This window comes from Lepidochelys olivacea (assembly GCF_965140295.1).
Source record: "Lepidochelys olivacea isolate rLepOli2 genome assembly, chromosome: 8".
NCBI classification, from domain to species: domain Eukaryota; kingdom Metazoa; phylum Chordata; order Testudines; family Cheloniidae; genus Lepidochelys; species Lepidochelys olivacea.
The window spans coordinates 8,146,584-8,166,686 of NC_140418.1; the positions used below are offsets into that span (position 1 = coordinate 8,146,584).

At 43.2% G+C, this 20,103-nt stretch overlaps 1 protein-coding gene across 2 annotated transcripts in view; it reads left to right on the top strand.

Annotated features, from left to right (window-relative positions):
• The first annotated feature begins 11,412 nt into the window (after positions 1-11,412).
• ADAMTS2 (ADAM metallopeptidase with thrombospondin type 1 motif 2) overlaps positions 11,413-20,103 on the top strand; it is a 262,414-nt gene continuing 253,723 nt past the window's right edge. For both annotated transcript variants that reach the window (XM_084637009.1, XM_084637010.1), the window contains exons 1-2: positions 11,413-11,905; positions 13,047-13,408. In XM_084637009.1, the coding sequence (XP_084493135.1) occupies positions 11,818-11,905; positions 13,047-13,408 (450 nt within the window). In that variant the 5' untranslated portion in view covers positions 11,413-11,817. The remainder of the gene's footprint in view (positions 11,906-13,046; positions 13,409-20,103) is intronic.

A 20,103-nucleotide genomic window follows, 5' to 3' on the forward strand; every position in this document is an offset into this window, starting at 1 on the left:
CTCCCTCGCAGATTTTGTGGTTCTCATAAGCTGCTACCAAAGGAAGACAGACCCCATAAGTTATTACCAGTGGAAACATTTGTTTGAAAATGTGAAACACATAAGAACAGCCATACTAGGTCAGACCAAAGGTCTGTCTAGTCCAGTATCCTATCTTCCAACAGTGGCCAATGCCAGGTGTCAGAGGGAATGAACAGAATAGGTAATCACCAAGTAATCCATCCCCTGTTGCCCATTCCCAGCTTCTGGCAAACCAAGGCTAGGGATACCATCCCTGTCCATCCTGGCCAATAGCCATTGATGGACCTATCCTCCATGAACTTATCTAGTTCTTTTTTTGAACCTGTTAGTCTTGGCCTTCACAGCATCCTCTGGCAAGGTGTTCCACTGGTTGACTGTGCATTGTGTGGAAAAAATACTTCCTTTTTGTTTGTTTTTAAATCTGCTTGGGTTTGGTTGATCACTGAGATGCCATCTTTTATGTAACATCACATCATTTCTATGGAAGTGAAAACTCATCAGTAAAACCCTATATTTCAGTTTAACTACTTTGAACTTCAAAAAGCACAATACCAAAAAATTATTCACAACAGCCAGGGAAGTAAACAGCTAGGACATGACATTTCAGTAGGTAGATTTTCACATTTTTTCACTGCTTACTTTGCTTTCTGCATTATAGGATTTCTTTTCTGCCTGACTATGGAATGCCCTTGAATAACTTTCAATAGCTCCATATTAGAGGATCAGACATTAAGTACAGAAAGCTAAAATAATGGGAAAACATTCTTGTAAACTTAATCTGGTGTATAGATATTGACTCTGATTTTGATATTATCAACACCAGTGGGGACACTGCATTGAGTATACTGGGGTTACACCTGATTTACACTAAATAAAAGGGAGGAACAATCAAATATTTCTGACATTCTGCAATCAATGCAAAGAACCAGATAGCCAGGAAGGCTGCTAACTAGCTTTCAGCTTACAAAATGAACCCTGTGATCTACTTGTCACTGTTGGTTAAAATTGCAGCAGAAATCAGCCATAGAATTGCTGAATGTTAAATATTTGCATGAAAGTGATTTTTACATTTGTGGAAATGAGAAAAGGTAATTAGAAATATCCATATTTCTCTTTGGGCCCCAGGGGCACTGGAATGCTTAATGTATGATCTGTATTTGCTGGAAAAAGCAGGGTTTTCCACAGCTTTGTTTCCAGATGTGAATTGTTTTATTATGCCTTCTGAATTTGTTTCCTTAACTTCCATTTATATCCACTTGCCTTACTATTTCCACCAGACTGGAAGTAGCAGTTCAACAGCAGTCTCTCTTGAACCACAGTGGTTCTCTCTCTTTTTCTTCTCTTTTGTGCATGATTCAAGTTTCCTTACTTATAAGGAAAGCATACACTGTGCCCACTCAAGTAAGGGCTATTCGTATGACAGATGGGACCCCTAATGCATCATTTATAGAATGCACTGAGGAGCAGCCAATGTTTTTACTACATGCACTTCAATAATGGCCCATTTTTTTACTAAAGATTTTGCAAGCTCTTTGCATTACTGACATTAGCACTAGGTTCACAGTCACCCTACCATGCATGTTAAGGACACCAAAATCTTCAACGGCAATCAGTTGGGGTACTGGGTATACCAGGAATGAAGGGTTGGGCCCTACCTTCTGCCCTACGGAGGAGAATGGAAATGATCCTAGCTCCACCCTGTAGTGTTCCCAAAGAACTTAGTTTCCTAATGACAGTGATGCATGTTGCTTACCTTAGTAGATGTTTTACTGAAAAGTTCCCTTCCCCACAGTCCTCTATCCCAACCAGTGAAGGGCCAATTAGGAGCTAAGGCAATTTTAGACTCCCCAAATGTTACCCCCTGCACACACAGATGCAGAGACTGGAGCTAAAGAAAATTCAATTTTCTACATGGGCAGTAGTGATAGCAATGGGCTTAAGCAAAGCTAGTGCCTGGTATTGTGAGAGGAGGAGAAAGAGGGAGATGAGTGAGGCACATATCCACCAATTGACTTTGACACACACACACCCCTCCCCCGGTCATCAATAAACATTTCTCTGTTTGTAGCCATTGTGCTTCTGCGGTAGATTGAACTTCTCCCAGAGCAGGTGACTCTCACTGAGTCAGACTCCATGAACTCCCAGAATTTATTTGGCTCAGATGCTCTTGTACCTTCTTCTTTCCTGTCACCTAGAGTACTTTAACAGCGAGCTACACAGACAGTGTCCCCTCCATGACCAAAGAAAAACCGCTTCAAATATGAGCTTCTGATTGGCAGTATATTTTCCTTAATCTAATTTGTAAGGACTTATCTCTGAGTCAAGTGTGGGTACCATCAAATGAACTCAATATCCATGCTTCTGCTTAAGGCTTAAACTCCTCTCTGAAGATACAATTAGTTACAGTTTTCTCCCTTTCAGTGTTAAGGCTCTTACTAGCCCAAAAGGCATGATTTAAAAAAATAAATAAATAAAACATGTAGCTTCAATTTCTAAGTTGCAAGTGCACCTACATTCTTTGAGCTGGCAATATAAGGTGGTGAGAATAGGAGAAAGGAAAGAGCTTGTCTCTCATTGCTAGGGGAATGAAAAGTTATTCACCTCATTGTCTGTAAATATAAAGAACAAAAAGTTCAAAAAAGTGTGTTTAAAAAAATTGTTCAGAATTGCAGGATGACATAAAATATGAGCAGCAATATGGGTAGGGCACCGGACTGGAAGTCAATCTATTCCCTCTTCTACCACCTGGGCAAATTACTTTACCCTTCTGTGCCAGTTTTCCCTTCCCTCCTTTGTCTGTCTAGCCTATTTAGACTGTAAACTCTTTGCAGCAGGGACAAATATATACAATGTATAACACAATGAGTTCTCTATCTCCAGTGCAGCTTGGAGGCACCCCTGTACTACAGAAAAATATTCTGCAGCTGGAGAATCTCAAAAATACTTTTTTTTTAAAGGGGGGATTTATTTGTAGAGGAAAAAAATCTATTTATGAAAAGACTGTATCAGACATGGGGCTGCAAAAAGGAGATTTAAAAATGAACGGTCTCTGATGGCATTGCAGCTAGTCCATCCCTCTGTGATTACACTGCTATTTTTAGTGCACTAGGACAATCTGCCAATGTGGGTATGTCTACGTGAGCTGGAAATTACACCTTCCACTCCACTGTAGACATAACCTTGGGCAAGTCACTTAATGTATGTCTACACTGTAACTAGACACTCAGGGCTGGCCTGTGCCAGCTGACCTCAGCTTGCAGGTCTTAGGCTAAAAGGCTGTTTAATTGCAGTATAGATGTTTGGGCTCAGGCTAGCACCCAGGCTCTGTGCCCCTGTGAGGTGGAAGGTAACAGAGGTTGGGCTGCAGCCCAAATGTCTACATACCCTTAGGGTGTGGCAGAGCACGGAATGCAACTTGGCTTTCACGGATTCCAGGATAGTGCTCTATCCACTGCATCATCCTTCCTCTACAGCCTGCCAGCAGATAGTGTGGGAACACTTGTACTGCTGCTGCCCACTCAGTGGAGTAATAGGGATTGACAGCCCTGGGTACTGAAATCTGGCACTAAATTTTCATTTAAAGAAAAAAATGAAAAAGGAAGCAAGGATTGGCCCTTTGACTCCTGTTTCCTCCTCTCAAAATAGGTATCGTATAAATTTAGAAAGGGATTGGATAGTAACGAACAAGAGTTTTTCAGGAGGGAAATCAAATGTCCCAATACTAATTAGCTAAAACTAAGATCACCCAAATACTTGTATAGAAAAGGCAGGTATTCTGGGAACGTGCTGAGTAAATCACATGATGAGAATATTAATAGTGAGGCACTAAATCAGCACCGAAGGAACCAAGGTGAAAATGTGGAGAGGTTGTACTATTTATATAAAATAACCCCCAATTATCCTAGCAGTTACATGGAGATGGCTAATGAAGGGTGTGGTAACAATGAAATTTCATGGATTATGATGAGAGAGAAAATGTAAAGGGGGATTAAGATTAAGCATTTACTTTAGACCCTCTAAATGGCTGAATGAAATACCAAAGATGATGAAGAGTTACAAGACTCAATCCTCACGATGTATTTTAGTGACTTGGATATTGGTTAGACAGACCATTTGAAAAAAAATTCTTAAAGAATGCTAACCTGAAGCTTCAGAAGATAGACAAATTATCTAAAGGGGAAGCAATTTTAGACATGGCATTGACAGACAAGGAGGTCATATGTAGGAATTTGGCGCTAAGCACAGAATTCTGGAGTAGGCAATCGGGAATTGATTGTACTCCCAATGCTGTATTCAAGTAGGAAGTTGCACGAAAGCCTGGGAGACAACAATTTTATGAAATTGTATAATCCCAGAGTAGGTGGATGTTCTAAGTGAGCACATGGAGACTAACTTGCACTAAGTAGCTGCAGGATGAGAGGAGTGGAAGGGTGATCTTTATGCCACCTTTACACCATTCTAATGCCTCTCAGCTTGCACAATGCATATAAAGATCTGTTCAATTGTTTCTCTTGCTCTGTGGATTCAGTTAAGACAGAATTACATGGATTAATGTTTGGAAGGCTGTCTTTAACCATGTGGAACTTGAGACAGGAAGGATATCTGGGGGCTAGTGCTAGGGGCTCAGTAGTGGTGGGGGCTAGTGCCCCTCGACCCCTGACTGGAGTTTGAAACTTGCCCTGGCCACCCCTTTGTGAAGACAGAGGGGCTGCTGGGCCAAATTTTGGTAAGTTGTGACCCCATTTGCCTGTTTGTCCCCCTCCCCCCCACCTTTACAGTCCTTCCAGTGCCCATGGACACTAGGCACCCACAGCCTCTTGGGGAAGACGGAGCAGAAGGCACCATAAATCTCCAGTTCCCAGAGGGGTGGGAATATTGGATCTAGGCTTTGGGTACTTTCTGGGGAAGTGGAGATGCAGGAGGAGGATTGGGTCTGGGGCTCCCAGAACTACCTGGCCCCTGGTGGTGGTTGTGCTCTTCAGCATGACTATCTCTCTGTGCAAGGGCATGGGGCTGGGTGCAGAAAGGAGATGAGAGAGCTCAGGACTGGGTATAGGGGAGCAGTAGGGGGAGAGGTGTGGGCTGGGTGCAGGGCTGGGAAGGGAGACCTCTAGGCTTCCTCCCTAAGAAAATTCTGGCTGTGCCTGTGGTTGGTGCACTACCTGAAACTTGGGAGACATAGGTTCAAGCCCATGCTTGGTCACAGACTTCCTGTGTAACCGTGGCAGAGTCACTTAACTGACAGCTCCCAACTGTGAAATGGAGATGGTAGTACTTCCGAAAACACCCATGGGAAATGGTGGATAAGTACATTAGAGTGAGGAGCTCAGATCCTACAGCCAGGGGAGCCATGTAAGCATAACAGATAACTTGCGTTTAAATTCTATAGAAAAGTTGAAACCACCAAGGAAGTGCTGGCTCAGTCTGGCCCTTGATATGCTGAAAGTAAAGTCTTACAGAAACACCAGTATGATCTATGCTAAATGAACATAAGACTATTCTGCTATGCAGAGCTGATTCAGCCAATGCCACAAAAGCTGCAACCAAAGGGGACTTTTCTAGTGTTAAGTTTACCACTAATGCTGCAGTATTCCATGGTGTGGAATACAAACTGAGACCCCACAGGAATTGGGATGTATTATTGCCAGGAGCACATCATGGGCTCTTTCCTCCTCTTGTTTAACAGGAAACCACAATCCATTGTTCCCCTAACCCGCTCCACAAATGCACATGCCCTTGGAGACATGTTATCTGTTCACTCCTCTACTTCTCAGCTTGGCCTATTGCCCCCTAAAAGATTGCACTGCAAAGGAGTTTGTGGCAGATGAAGTGGGAGGAGGTCACACACTAAATCTTAGGTCTTGGACTTAGGAGGCACCATCAAATGCCTACATAAGAGTCCATCCTTGCTAATAAGGGAAAATCCATCCAGAGCATATAGCCTATGCTTCACCCAAGTCCTGACATTGGGCTCAACTGGTACCTAAGGGCCTGTGTGGGCCCTCTGTGCTGAGCTGAATTTCATCCTTCATCCATTTAGGGTTTTTTTTTCAATATTGTAATTTTCTTTTACTCCTCCAGCCAGTTGTTTTCACTACTATTGTTGCTTCTAGGAGGGTTTCTTTAGTTACCTCTTTCTCAATAACATGGTTCTCTGGCACTGGAAATGGTTAGTCCTGCTGTCACCTTATCTTAGAAATGAGTGGAAATGAGCCTATCAGAAAAAGAGCTTGAACATTCAGACTGATGTACTAATTTCTGCATCAGGCCCTGCTTTGAGTTATGTTTCCTTTGGTCACTGAACTCCGGCTAGTGGGAGGGGAGAGGGGGAGAGGAGGACAGGGATGTTTCAGTTTTAGCTGCTGCTTTTTGGCATGCAGTGCTGCAAAATATGTTTTAAATACGTTAGGTAGTGTATAATACTGCCACGTATCAGGGATAAAAAGGGTTCAAACAATAGAGGGCCTGGAAATTTCAAGCGTGGAGGAAATGAACTGGCACAGAACTTTAAATTTTCTTCCTTTTAATTAAGATTTATAATGTTACATTACTGGTATGTATACATATGGCTAGGAGTGAAAGCAGAAAACCATGATCTGCATGAAAACCACAAGCAGCTGATATACAGTCCTTTCACATAAAAGTACTAAAGTCACCAGTAACAGGGTCAGAAATAAAGTTTCTCCCCACCCTCACAGGAGAATCTTTGGAGTAAGAACTAGAGACCATGTTATACCATTAGATTTTAAGCAGAACTCCCCCTAGGAATTTCATTGTGGGGAATTCTACTTAAAAACTGATGGACTAATGCCCCTTGGAGAAGGTATAGAACATAAGAATGGCAATACTGGGTCAGACCAAAGGTCCATCTAGCCCAGTATCCTGTCTTCTAAAAGTGGCCAATGCCAGGTGCCCCAGAGGGAATCCCATCCCCTGTCGCCCATTCTCAGCTTCTGGCAAACAAATGCCATATAGGTTTCAGAGTAACAGCCGTGTTAGTCTGTATTCGCAAAAAGAAAAGGAGGACTTGTGGCACCTTAGAGACTAACCAATTTATTAGAGCATGAGCTTTCGTGAGCTTCACGAAAGCTCATGCTCTAATAAATTGGTTAGTCTCTAAGGTGCCACAAGTCCTCCTTTTCTTTTTGCAAATGCCATATAATGACAGAAAGACGTCACCCCCACCCCCATCATCAGTTTCTTACGTTGTTGAAAGGATTCTCCTCTATAACAAATTAGGTCTTTGAACTCTCAGGAACAGGGCTTCTAATTGCAGAATGCTCTATAATATATTTATATTTTAAAACATTCAAAGCAGCAGCTAATGCCATAAATTAAAGACACTTGCATTTCACTGAGCTAAGTAAAATGTGCTACAAGAAAGAAATAGTGCCCTGCACCCTCAGACCAGTCACCAGAGCATAGTCAGGGTATCCCGACCACCTCCTTCCACTCCTATGAAAAATTAGTATTACCAGGACTCTTAGAGGTGTGAGCTTGAATAGGCTGAATATTGGGGCCTTTACTCCAACTGAAATTGATGGTAGTTTTTCTGAACAAAGACTTAAGGATTTCATTTAATGAAAAATTAAGCCTAGATTTTGAATAGAGGTAAAGCTCAAGGGGTGCAAGTCTCAGGCTGAACTTGGCCAATTCTGTCAAATTTTTAAAAAAGGTTTTATGCTGGAGCCTCGCCACAAAGGAAGCAGCCTCTACCTTCATTAGACACAGCGGAGCTGTTAGTGGTTGGTGGTCTGGTTAATCTGGACTTCCTACACTGGATTACTCAGTCAAGTGCTTCTTGCTGCAAGGCTTCACGTCCGAGGTGGAAATAGTAAGTGGAGGATATCACATCAATTTGGACAGAGCTACCTGCTATTGTTGTGTCAGAACAGAATCTTAATGGAACAAGTGCAACAACATCTTGCATTTCAGCTCGTGTCAGTCATTGAAGCTCTGGTGTTGGGCGAGTTTGGGGCCACTCCCATTGACTACAACAGGACCAAGATTTCACCCATTAACTTCAGTGGAACTATGATGATTTATAGCAGCTAAAGCTCTGGCCTCGTCACTTGATGCTGAGGCCATGTCTACACTACAAAATTAAGTCCATCTACCTTTTGCCGGCAAACAGCCGCTGCAGTAGTTACATCGCCTGTGCATGTCTATACTTTGCTCCTTGTGCCGGTGATGTGTATCCTCACCAGGAGTGCTTGTATCAACTGTACTGTCAACATGGGGCATTGTGGGAAGGCTCGTGAAAGCCAGTAACACTTGACAAAAGCAACACGGTGTCTGTGCTGACACTGCGTTGACCTAGCTACATCGACTTTGACTCTACGTTGCTTGAGGAGGTGGAGTTATTAAATTGGTGTAGCTGGGCAGTTACGTCAGTGAGAGCAAAATTTAAGTGTAGACGCTTCCATACTTAGGTTGATGTAAGCTGCCTTGTATCAACCTAACTCAGTAGTGTAGACCAGACCTGACAATCTTACCAACTATCGACTTGTTTCTGTTCTCCCTTTTCCTAAGGGAGGGTTACTGAGAAGGTTATAGGCAAAGCAGTTCTGGAGGTACCAGGAACCAGTGGATTTCCCTTGATCTTGTTTGGCTGTGGTAAGACAATAACAACTGCATGTGAAACTCATTTTCTCCATAGCAATAAACCTTCCACAAGTTTCTCTATCTTCCTTGCTTATGTCATCACCCTTCAATGCAGCTGTTATCCATATTAAGCAGATTTGCTAACCTCCAACTCTTCCAATTAGATTCCATCTCAATTAACACAACCCTCTTGTTGGCCAGTCCATGTGTTGTATATCCACAGCAACTGTTGTCACTGTATTCTCTCTCTCTGAGGCACATGCACGTGAGACCTTTAGTAATAAACATTTGGCCTGTTCATGCTCCCCTCAAAGGCAATGGCAGAATACCCGCTGAGTTAAGTCAGAGCAAGACTGGATCCATGGAATCTAAAGGAGCCATATCAGTTTAAAATACAAGCCCAATAAAAATAAAGCTGGAGCTTTACTAGCCACGGAGCTGTACTGATGAGCATATATAGGATTTTCAGTAAGAGAAGCTGCTGAATACTAGCTCACAAACAGGGAAATCTATTGCAAAAGCCTCCCCCAAAGAAAAGAGCATCCAAGAAAAACACCAAAGAGAAGATTGATATGTACAGTTAATAAGTGGTTCTGCTCTTATAGATATCTGTCAAAACCCCCTTCTCTTTTTACTAGCTTTAAAGATCAGACTACCCAAAAGTAGAGGGGGGGGTAACATAGGGATATAGAGCCGGGGTTCTCAAACTGGGGCTTATGACCCCTGAGGGGGTTGCAAGGTTATTATGTGGGGGGTCACGAGCTGTCAGCCTCCACCCCCAAACCCTACTTCACTTCCATCATTTATAATAGTGTTTATTTTTAATGTATAAGGGGGCAGGAGTCGCACTCAGAGGCTTGCTGTGTGAAAGGGGTCACTAGTACAAAAGTTTGAGAACCACTGATATAGACATTGCCAGACTGGATCAGAAGTGAGGTCCATCTTCTCCTGTACACTCTCTCCCACACTGACCAGTACCAGATTTTTTTTACAGTCTTATTCTACTCCAGTATATCTACCTTTGGGGCTTGGTCCTACACCCTTCCCACAGGATGTAACCCCACTGGAGTCAAAGGGGTTAATAATGTAAAGGATGCAGGATGGGGCCCTTAATCATGCAGGAGTAGCAATAAACAGGGATAGCTGGTGCTCTGCCATGCGATTTCCTCCCCCCTGTGAAACCTTGCTCCAGGAAACCTTCAGATGCAAACAAGTGTTGGAAATGGCCCACCTTGATTATCATACACATTGTAAGGAGAGTGATCACTTTAGATGAGCCATTACCAGCAGGAGAGTGGGGTGGGAGGAGGTATTTTTTCATGCTTTGTGTGTATATAATAAGATCTTCTACACTTTCCATAGTATGCATCCGATGAAGAGAGCTGTAGCTCACGAAAGCTTATGCTCAAATAAATTGGTTAGTCTCTAAGGTGCCACAAGTACTCCTTTTCTTTTTGCGAATACAGACTAACACGGCTGTTACTCTGAATCCTTGGGATGGAAAACATGAAAATACACCTATGAATCAATCTACTATGAGTGAAACCCCAAACCAGTGACAACAAAGGGGCAAAGCATTCTAGGATACTGCAAAATTGGCCAGTAAACTGATGAAAATGGCAAATAATCCTGAAAAAGTAAACATTTTGTATTTATTCAACTGCTACATTAAAGTCACATGTAAACATTGGGCCCTAAGGCTGTCTGTATCTATGTGGAAAAATTTTTATGGCAAAAAATGTAACTTATTTTCTTTTACATAAAAAAAACAACAGTTAATAATTAATTGTTGTTTGCATTACAATAGCACCCAGAGACTCCTTCCAAGATCAGGGCTCCATTCTGCTAGATGCTCTCCTGACTGTCCTTGCACCAAATAATTTACAATCTAAATTTCTTGGTCTGCTCCAAATGTATTAGATCCAGGTGAAACTCTGATTTTGATTTGCATTAGGCCATGTCATTATTTTCTTCAGTTCTGATCTTTGCAGTTCTAAATGAATCTGAGACTCAAGTCAAAACACCTGAATTTCACCTGGCTTTGCATGGAAAAGTTGCTTGTTTTTCATGCAAATCCATGGATTAGTTCCAGGGTTGCTCTCAGGTGGGATCGGGTCTGCATGACAGAGTCACAAGTCATTAGACTAACCTTGGTTGACTGGCTTGTTCTCCGTTTTTGATGCAAACATTTTGCACAACTCTACTTGTTGCTGATAAACTGCAAATGGGGAGGCAAATGTGTTGGGGTGTGTGTGTGTGTATTTAAATGAGTGTTTAGATTTATGTAATAATACTGAGATTTTCTAGCGGATGTAGCAGCTAATCAGACTACTTGGCCAGAAATTAGAGGTGTCCTTCAATTTATAAAGTGTTTGAGATGCATTTTATTGAGATGGGAGCTGACTTGTGCGGCAAAGTTGAGGCCCAAAGAAGGTAAGCTTCCCTGAAGGGGAGGTCAAGTTTGGCTTCTCCAAAGAGCGGCCTGAGTCGCCAAATTGAGATGTGGGCCCAACTTCCCCCGAATGTGCTAGGTGTAGGGGTCTGCTGCACGTCTTTAGATCCGTGAGTGATTTAAACCCCGTGGGAGGAGGAGTGTGCGCGCCCCTCCTCTTGCTGCACAAGGTCTAGCATAATGTCAGGACTCCACTAACAAGAGCTTGGCGCAGAAGGAGGGTCCGAGCGGGGCGTCTTGGGACAGAAACTTGAGCGCATTAGGACCTGGAGGGAGCGTGGCGCTCACTACTCTGTGGGCTGCTGCTCGCGAAGAGTCAAGGGCAAAGAAACGTGGCTGTCGAAGCGGTGGGTGGGGAGGTGTCCCGCAGCCAGAGTTGGCTCCAGGAGGGAGGGGAGCCCCGGGACTGCGGCCAGGGCTAGCTGCGGAGCCGGGCTGCGCTGGGTGGCAGCGCGTCTGTCAATCAGCCTGACTTCACTCCCGCACGCCCTGTGTTCTCTGGTGCTGCGCTCCAGCCGCCTCCTGGTGTCTCTGCTTCGCTGCGAGCCCGCAGAGCGGCCGCCGCTGCTGCTGGGTGCATGCACCAGGGGACCGGAGCGGGGCTGGGGCGTCCCCGCCGCGTTCCGGGCGGCGGTGCGGAGGACCGGGCGGCGCCGGGCTGCCCTCAGATGGTTTTGGGTAGCGGCGGGGAACTTTAACGCTGGCTCCGAGTGTTGGGCTCGGTCTGCGGTTCAGCTGCAATGGATCCTCCCGCGGCGATCGCCTGTCTGCTGCTCTGCTGTGCGCTCTTCCTGCCCGCGAGCGCCCTGCAGAGCTCCAGGGAGAGAGGTAGGTCCTGGGGGGGAGGTGGCTCCATCCCTGAGCCCCCACCCCCGGCTGCTATTCACTTGGCTTAGCCCCCGCTTCCCTGCAGCCTCCCCCTCCGAAGTCCCAGCTAGCTCGCCCTGGGGCTTTCAACTCCCCTTCAACTTCTTCTGCTAACACTTTTTGCGAGACTTGCAGTTGCTCCCTGTGCTCCGTTAACCTCTTCTGGCTGCAGCAGAACAGGGGCAGATGGAGCTGCCTCCTCAGGGGGGAAGGGATTTCTGGCATCTCTGCAGACCCATAGCCACCCTCTGGCAGCCCCAGTGGGAGGATAAGCCTCTGGAAAGAAAGGAGGCTGGGGGAGAGCGGTTTAAATCCCAGATCGCGCTAGAGAGAGTGTAGTTAGAGACGGGGTGGGAAGTGGGAACCTCGAATGAACTCTGGTTTCAATGTAGCACATCTGACAGATCAGAGTTTAGTGTGTCAGTTGCTGGAATTGCATGTACAGAATAAAACACACGGTAGCAGCTTTTTTTCTTCAAACAATATGAATTTAAAAGCTCTAAAAGTCGCCGAGACACTCGTGCTGGTCCCAGCCCGAGTTACCAGCTGTATATTGTGTCTGCTCATCACACGCTTTCAGCTTGTTTAGGATTTGATCAGCTTCTCCCACAGTTGTTTTTTTTGGGGGGGAAGCTTATTTTCCTTTTAAATTTATGACCTGCAAATGCTGATATTATAAACATTTCGTTCCTCTAACCTCTGTGTTTAGCTCTGGTCAGAGGTCCGTTTAATAGACACTGAAGCCTTCCCAAGGATTGTGCCAACAGTCCCCAGAAATTCTATGTCCTAGGTGATTAATGGCAACAGTCTGAATAGCTCAGCTGTCTCAACTGACTTCAGTTCATAAAACATCTGGAAAGGAGATGCAGGGTGCTTATTTTGTAGGAGAACTTTGCTGTCTTACATTCTCTTATAATTGCACTTTGCTCTATGTTAGGAAAAATGACCTCTGCACAGTATGTTTCGCCACACTCATGAATGAAGTGGCTGTGGAGAATGCAGTGGCCATCTCCCTTATGTAATTGTCTGATGGGGTAATGTATCGTGGACTAGTAATTCTAAACCAATTTTTAGTTTTAATACTTTTTTTTTATCTTTAAAGATCCTATTTTGAGGAATATAGAGGAATACAGACTTGTCGTTCCAATCAGCACAGATTCAGAGGGCAGGTTCCTATCTAATCTGGTGTCTGGACCTCCAAGGGGGCGCTTCCGAAGAGATGCTGGGGATTTGCAACATGAAGCTTCAAATGAGCAAATATTTTATAATGTCACTGTTTTTGGAAGAGAGTTTCACTTCAGGCTGAGACTGAACTCTAGGCTGGTTGCCCCTGGAGCAACAATTGAATGGCAAGAGGATTCTAATGTGACTCATATTGAACCGCTCCATGGGAATTGCCTATATGTTGGGGATATCACTGATTTGCCTAACGCTTCAGTTGCTATAAGCAACTGTGATGGGCTGGTAAGCTGCTTTGCTATTATACCTAATAACATAATTATTTTACTTAATTTTCGTATAGTGTATATATTTTTAAAATGTGTTGAACTTTGTCCTTAAAACTTGCATCTCATGTGCTAGGATAACTATGAATTCAGATTAACTGGGTGTTCCTTCACCTAGGGGTAGCTGTGTTGCAACGATAGCTTCTTTTAGGGGTAGATTGGGAGCAAGTTCAGTCAGAACAGGCACGTTCTATTTTAACTATTGTAACAGACCGCTAAGTACTGTAGCTCAGTGGTGATTTTCATTTGAACTTACTTGAGGCTTTTAACATTTAAAGAGAGGACCAAGGGGATTTTTAGAAGAGGAGAACATTGCAAACAGGTTTGACATATGTTATGCTTTTGCCTTTGATAATGAAACTTGTTCAAAGGATAGGCTCAGACCTTTACAGTTTTATAGATCTTTCACTAGAGCCAATTCTCTTGCCTAATCTAGTGATTTATGAAAAGTAGCAAAAGTGTTAAAGGGTTTCACAAGGAAACTGCTCCATATCATGCATTTTATGTGGCTGGGTACGTGAGAGCTTGTTACGGTTTTCTATTCTGGAACACACGTTCAGTGGTCAAACTATATCTGTTTGTGTCAGACATCTGAAAGAAGCATACACTGTGATTTTAACAATAATTGCTATGTAGAGCAAACTTTGTTTAAATGACAAAGTGACTTTTTGGGGAGAGGATAGTGAACGTCTAATCTATCCAATAACTTCTAGGTAGACTTTTGGGTCTCATATCTTTTGTGATTATTTAATTTCTGTGTAGTTCTCTGCTCTTCTTAATCAACAATTTGACTCAGTTGTAGTCCATTTTTTCTAGGTAGTCACAGAAAACTATTGGTTTATAGCATCAGAACACGTCTCAAAACTATAAAAGTAAATGAGATGACCTTCCTCTCGCCTCAATTTCCTTATTTCCACGCCTGTGATTCTTCCCCTCTCTTAACCTTATATGTTCTTATTTCTAGAAGTAGGCTTTAATGTTGCTATATGATGTGGACAGGTTGCTAGGGGCTAAAGTTCCTTCAAGAAATACTCTGATGGCACATTTTTGCATTGTCCCAAGAGCAGACCAGGAAGCAGATGAGGACTTCCTCTTGCTCAGGTGAAGAGTGATGGTGCCAGCCCAATACCTGGTGCAGATTAATCAGCACACAACTGCAACTGCTTTGGCCAGTGCATAGCTGGGGACAGAGCCAAAGTTCTGCCCACTCCTCACCCACCTGCACCAGTGGGGAAATAGCAGTCTTGTGGAGGTTGTTATTCCTCCTGTGCTGGCTACCCACACTGATGCAGGGGATAATAGGGAGACCTGTTCCTTCTTACATGTGCATAAGCATTCGATGGGCCACAATCTGGCTATTAATATTTTAATAGGAAAATATCGGTTGACTAGCAAAGAACTTTGTCAAAGCAAAAGATTAGGAGCCTCTATCCCCAAGGCCTTGCACCTTCTGTTGTCATTTACACCTGTGCACAGTGGGTATATAATACTGCTGTTGGCACAGATGTAAATAACTTCACAAAGTGCAAGAGAGAGGATAATTGGACCCAGTGTCTCTAGTGATCAGTAAAGCCACCCTTCACATAATGCCAGGAATAATTTTAAATAACTAAAAGCTAGAAAACAACAGTAGTTATCCAAAGAATGCTACCTGGTTGTCTAGTAATATCAATTAGTTAAGATAAATTTAACACAGTTGCATTACCAGCTGTCTGACTGAATCTTAAAGACTGACTTCTATAGAATAATATTTGAGTCAGTTAAGAGTGTGATTTTCAAAGTTCAGCCATTATTTTCACTTCTAGCCTTATGTAAACCTTGTTGGTGGCCAATATGCATGGAATAAATTGATGTGACTCCATTGTACCAACTTGCAACTGCCTGTTGCACTTTATTCACTTAGGCCAAGTTCCTGAAAGCATTTATACATGTACTTAATTTCAGGCTCACAAATAAAGTGCTTTTAGGACTTGGGCCTCACTTTAGAATAATTAAAATTATTATTACCATATCATTACCCTGGAATACTGATCGAAATGAGATATTTTCAGCTTTTCAAATAAACATCTTGTTTTACTTTTTGTTTGCTTTGTGTCACTGCTTAGTACTGGCTTTGGCATTTAGCTAGCAGCTGGAGACTGTTATCCTGTGACAATGTTCTACACTAGTGACTAGCTCTTTGTAAATATGGGAAAGAATTAAAAAAAAATATAAACTTCAGCCAAATGAGCATCAGCCAAAAGTTAAAAGCAAACACAGAAAAACGTACATAGGGGGTGACTCAACTCCAATTAAAGTCAATGAAAAGGCTTCTGCTGACTTCCAAGGGTACTGGATTAGATCTTTAGTTACTAAGGTAAATTACCTTAATAGAATACTTACTAAAGTTTCAAACTAGGCTGAAATACTGTGGGTTAGTTTCTTATCTGGGTCCATAAGAATGCTGGACAGAACCCAGCATATTAATTATTTCCCCCCTGTCCATTAGGGAAACTAACATGCTAAAGAAAGAGAGAGTGTCTAGTGGTGCTGAAGATAGGAATGAGAGCTAGCAAATTCTAATATGGCTCTGACACTGATTTGCCCAAGGCCATATAATGTCTGTGCCTTGATTCATCCACTCCTAAATGGAAAATTTCAGACCTTAAATTATTTAGGACAGACTATCGCCTATATCTGTTTGTACAGTGCCTAGATAACTTAGGTCTTGTAATGCAGAGCAGTACCCAAGTATCTTTTTAAAAACTTGGGTGTAAGTGACTTTCCCAAGGTCACACAGAGAGTCTGTGGTGGAGCAGTGAATTGAACTTGGGTCTCCTGATTCCTAGGCTAATGCCCTAATCACTGGACCACACTACTACACAGCCTCCTATGGTTCTCACATATGAATCAATTGTTAAGAACCTAAAAGGTTCTAGGTATTCAGGTAGTGTGTCTTCTGAATCTGAATCCTTCCCGTCTGTCAAAGGTCGCTTAGGGCACAAACAAGGCCCTGACATCCCTGCCTGTCCTGGGCTGTTCATTGCATGTCCTCTGTGTTGTTCAGTGATATACATTTTCCTTCGCTAAGTACTGTTCCATGACGGAGGGATTCTTGAGATCGCCCCTTTTACATGTCCCTCAAGCTGCCTAATGGCATGCCTGCCATGGCAGATGTTCTGGCTTCATCCCTAACACATCCCCAGATATTCCTTCTTCTTTGCTGGATAACTTTGAAGATAAGGGGTTTCTGAACTCTGCATTTATAACAAGCGCCAAGATTTGTCATTCTATTTAATACCTCATATTTTCCTGAGGCATTTGCTTTCAGAGCCATTTAGATATCTGGACCTTTTGATGGATTTCCATTTTCACATCCTTATGTAAAGGTTGAAATAACATTTCAGCTGAAAATTTGTGGTTTGGTCTTAAGTTGTAGATTTTCAGTGACTGAATCTTGTTTAAACTTGTGAATGTAGTTGCTGCTTTGCCAATTCATGACGTTATTTCCTTCTTCGTATGCTCGTTGGCTTACGTATTACTACCAAGTGAATCTTACATTCCAGTTAATACACATGAGAAGGCTCTCTGCTGCTGCTGGTTGTACCAGAAAGCTGAGGTTATTGGAACTGATATAAATCACAGCAGTCAATCTGCAAGTGAAGTTGCATTTTATATAGTAGAGGGTTTGGGTTTTTAAAAATCCTCTTATGTGTGATCACTCTAAAAAGTACAATGGGGTGTATGTATCCAACTATATATGATTTTTCAGTCAGAACTGAGGGTTGGTTGTTTTTAATGTGGGTCTTCCCACATCTTTCCAAAGTAGAAATCAACAACAACAACCAGTTTTACTAAGCACTGGATTTGATGTGGAGAGAGCCAGGGATGGATGAAGATTTCCAGTGTGTGCAAACCAGACATATTTTTCATAGCTGAATTAGTGGGGAACTTTCCTTATGAGCTCTGCTGTGAATGTGATTGATTTTTTTTTTTAACCATGTAAAGAAAGTGTCACTGTAACTTGCCTACTTAAAATAAAAACAACTTGTTCTGTGTTGGGCTACTGAATATCTTCACTGTTGACTGAATCACACCCAAAATGGGTATGAGTGTATTCTGAGTTTATACGTTCAGTCCCCAGTTCTCCATTCCAGCAAAGCTATGCTCAGTATAAGGTACCTTTATGCCACCCTTGTGCCTCCCCATATTCGGGCCTGTCCTAGTGTAAGAGCAACCTCAAGGCAGCACTACAATTCTCGGCTGCCTGTGGCCTCTGTGGTCATTCCAGAAGACACAGTGCTCTGGCCACACACTTACCCTTGGCATGCCCTGTACATTAGGGATGCTGCTGGGGCACAATGAAGAGCCAGCTAGTTCCTGGGTTAGGGTTATTCTCTGATGGACGGATCCACTCCCTTTACCACCTCTCTTCGTTGCTGGAATGGTACAGGCATGCCATAGGGCAATGAAAAATCAGGTCGATGGCATTCTCTCCTGACTTCCCTTCAAAGGACCATCTTTACCTCCCCCTGAAAACCAAGGATCTTTTGAAATGTGCTGGCCACCAGGGCCACCTGTAGGAAAGACCTGTGACTGCACTGCAGGCTGGTCTTCATGGCTGCAGAGCCCTACATAATGACCATCTGCTATGTCACAAGCCCCCTTCCTCTCTGGAGGGTTTTCATTGAATGGTGGGTGAAGAAAGGAAAGTTATTGTTGATGGGGTCAGTGTTTACTGTACACCTGCTCAACCACAGAGCCTCTGCCCAAGTACAAGGCCCAATCCCCAGAGAACACCAGTGGCGCTGAAGAAAGAAAGGGAGTGTGCCATGGAGCCAGAACTCTTCACTTCATTGCATCCAGATTTGCTATTTGTGGAAAGAGAGGGGAACATACTGACTAACATCAGTACCAATATTTATGGTGGCTGTGAAAGTCTTCAGCAGCATTCGCATGATGCCAACATTGCTGGGTGTAGAATTTCAGTGATTTTGAATATGCCCCACCCTTTTTATACTATATTCCTACATCTATAGGAAACTGGTCAGAGTGTGTACTTAAATACAAACAGATGTGAGATAAACACAGTACAAACAAGGCATGTGACTCCATGTAAGAGGTACAATATGCACACAATCAGTGTGAAAGACATCCAAGGTTTTGGATCAGTACAGAATCTAGCTTTGTGATGTATTTTAGTGGATATGCAAATGATGCATGCTGATTAGAATGCTTGAGTTTCTTATACATAAGAAAGAAAAGAATTTGGACTATATCAAAGTCTTAAATGTTTTTAATGTCTCCTGTTCAGTGCCACTGAAAAACACCCAGTGGTAAATCCTGAATAACAGGAACTAAGTGTAATAATTTTATTCCATGTCTGGAACACAACAGAAGGCTCAAATGTAACTTTGAACTTTGATGTCCTGCCATCTGTGTAAAGTAAAATTTGGGCAGCTATAAATAATATGTACCCATGATGTTCATTTGTGTTCTGAGGTCTAAGAGGAGTGTGTTTATATGTGGATGGGTGGATTTGAAGGGGAGGGCAGGGAACTGAATCTCAAAATGATGAGGGCAAGATCCTTAGCTGGTGTAAATTGACATACTTCTACCGAAGTCAATAACATTATACAAATTTAAAGTAAATGAGGATAGGACCCTGAGTAGAGCTCTGCGTGGGACTGTTTTTTTAAAATCCTGCTTCTGTCCCACTCCGCAGTATCTGCTCCCGCGTTGTTTCTTGCATTTTTATCTCACTCACACCTACAAAAACCTTAGATCCTGCAAGAGACAGATTCCCTGATGCTCCAAAAACAAAAACAAAATTATATATAAACAGAATTCAGACACAATTTTTATCAATGAAAGAATAAAACAAATCTTGCTTAAACCATGTAAAAAAATACTTTAACTCCTGTTGTAATAGACATCAAATATTTCTACCCCTTGCTTAAATTTAAGTATTAAAATCTTTATTTAAAAACAAAGATTGTGTTTCCCACAACTTCCTGCAGTCTGGTTGTTTTTGCCCACCCAATCCCGCCTGCAACAAAGTACATTTTCTTCTTGGAGAGATGTCCCTGTGGGTGCTCCACTCTAGGTGATGGTGTGTTCCTGCATCTTCGCTCGGAGAGTTTTGCAGAAGTGCCCGTACAGGTGGTGCATGCTGGGTGCCTGCCTTGCGTGCTGTTGGCGCACAAAGTACCATATGTGCGACCTGGACTCCTGAGTTCCTTCTCAACTGTCCCTGACCTGAGACGGAGCTCAGCAGTCCCGTTGAAAACCTGTACTCCCATTCCATCACAGTTTTCCAGTGATGAAGATGAGGGAGTGGAAGGGGGTATTCTCCCATCACCATTCTTCCCCAACCTACTGCTGCTGGACCATTAAGATCATGGTCCACAAACAGTCAGGACCTGTGACCTTGGTATGGCCACCCATGGATGGGACTACCCAGGCCTTTCACTGGTCACTGGCTGTATTGGAGTCCTTGGGGGTCTTACAAAAGACACCATAGCAGGCACCCCAGCCCACGTAGGGAGGACACCAGATCTCTGCCTCCACCTTTGGCGACATCAGCGGTGGACACACGAGGAACCCATGGCAGAGCAGGAAGAGGACACTGCTCCCAACACCTCGCCACTCAACAACAATTCTTCCTCCTCACCA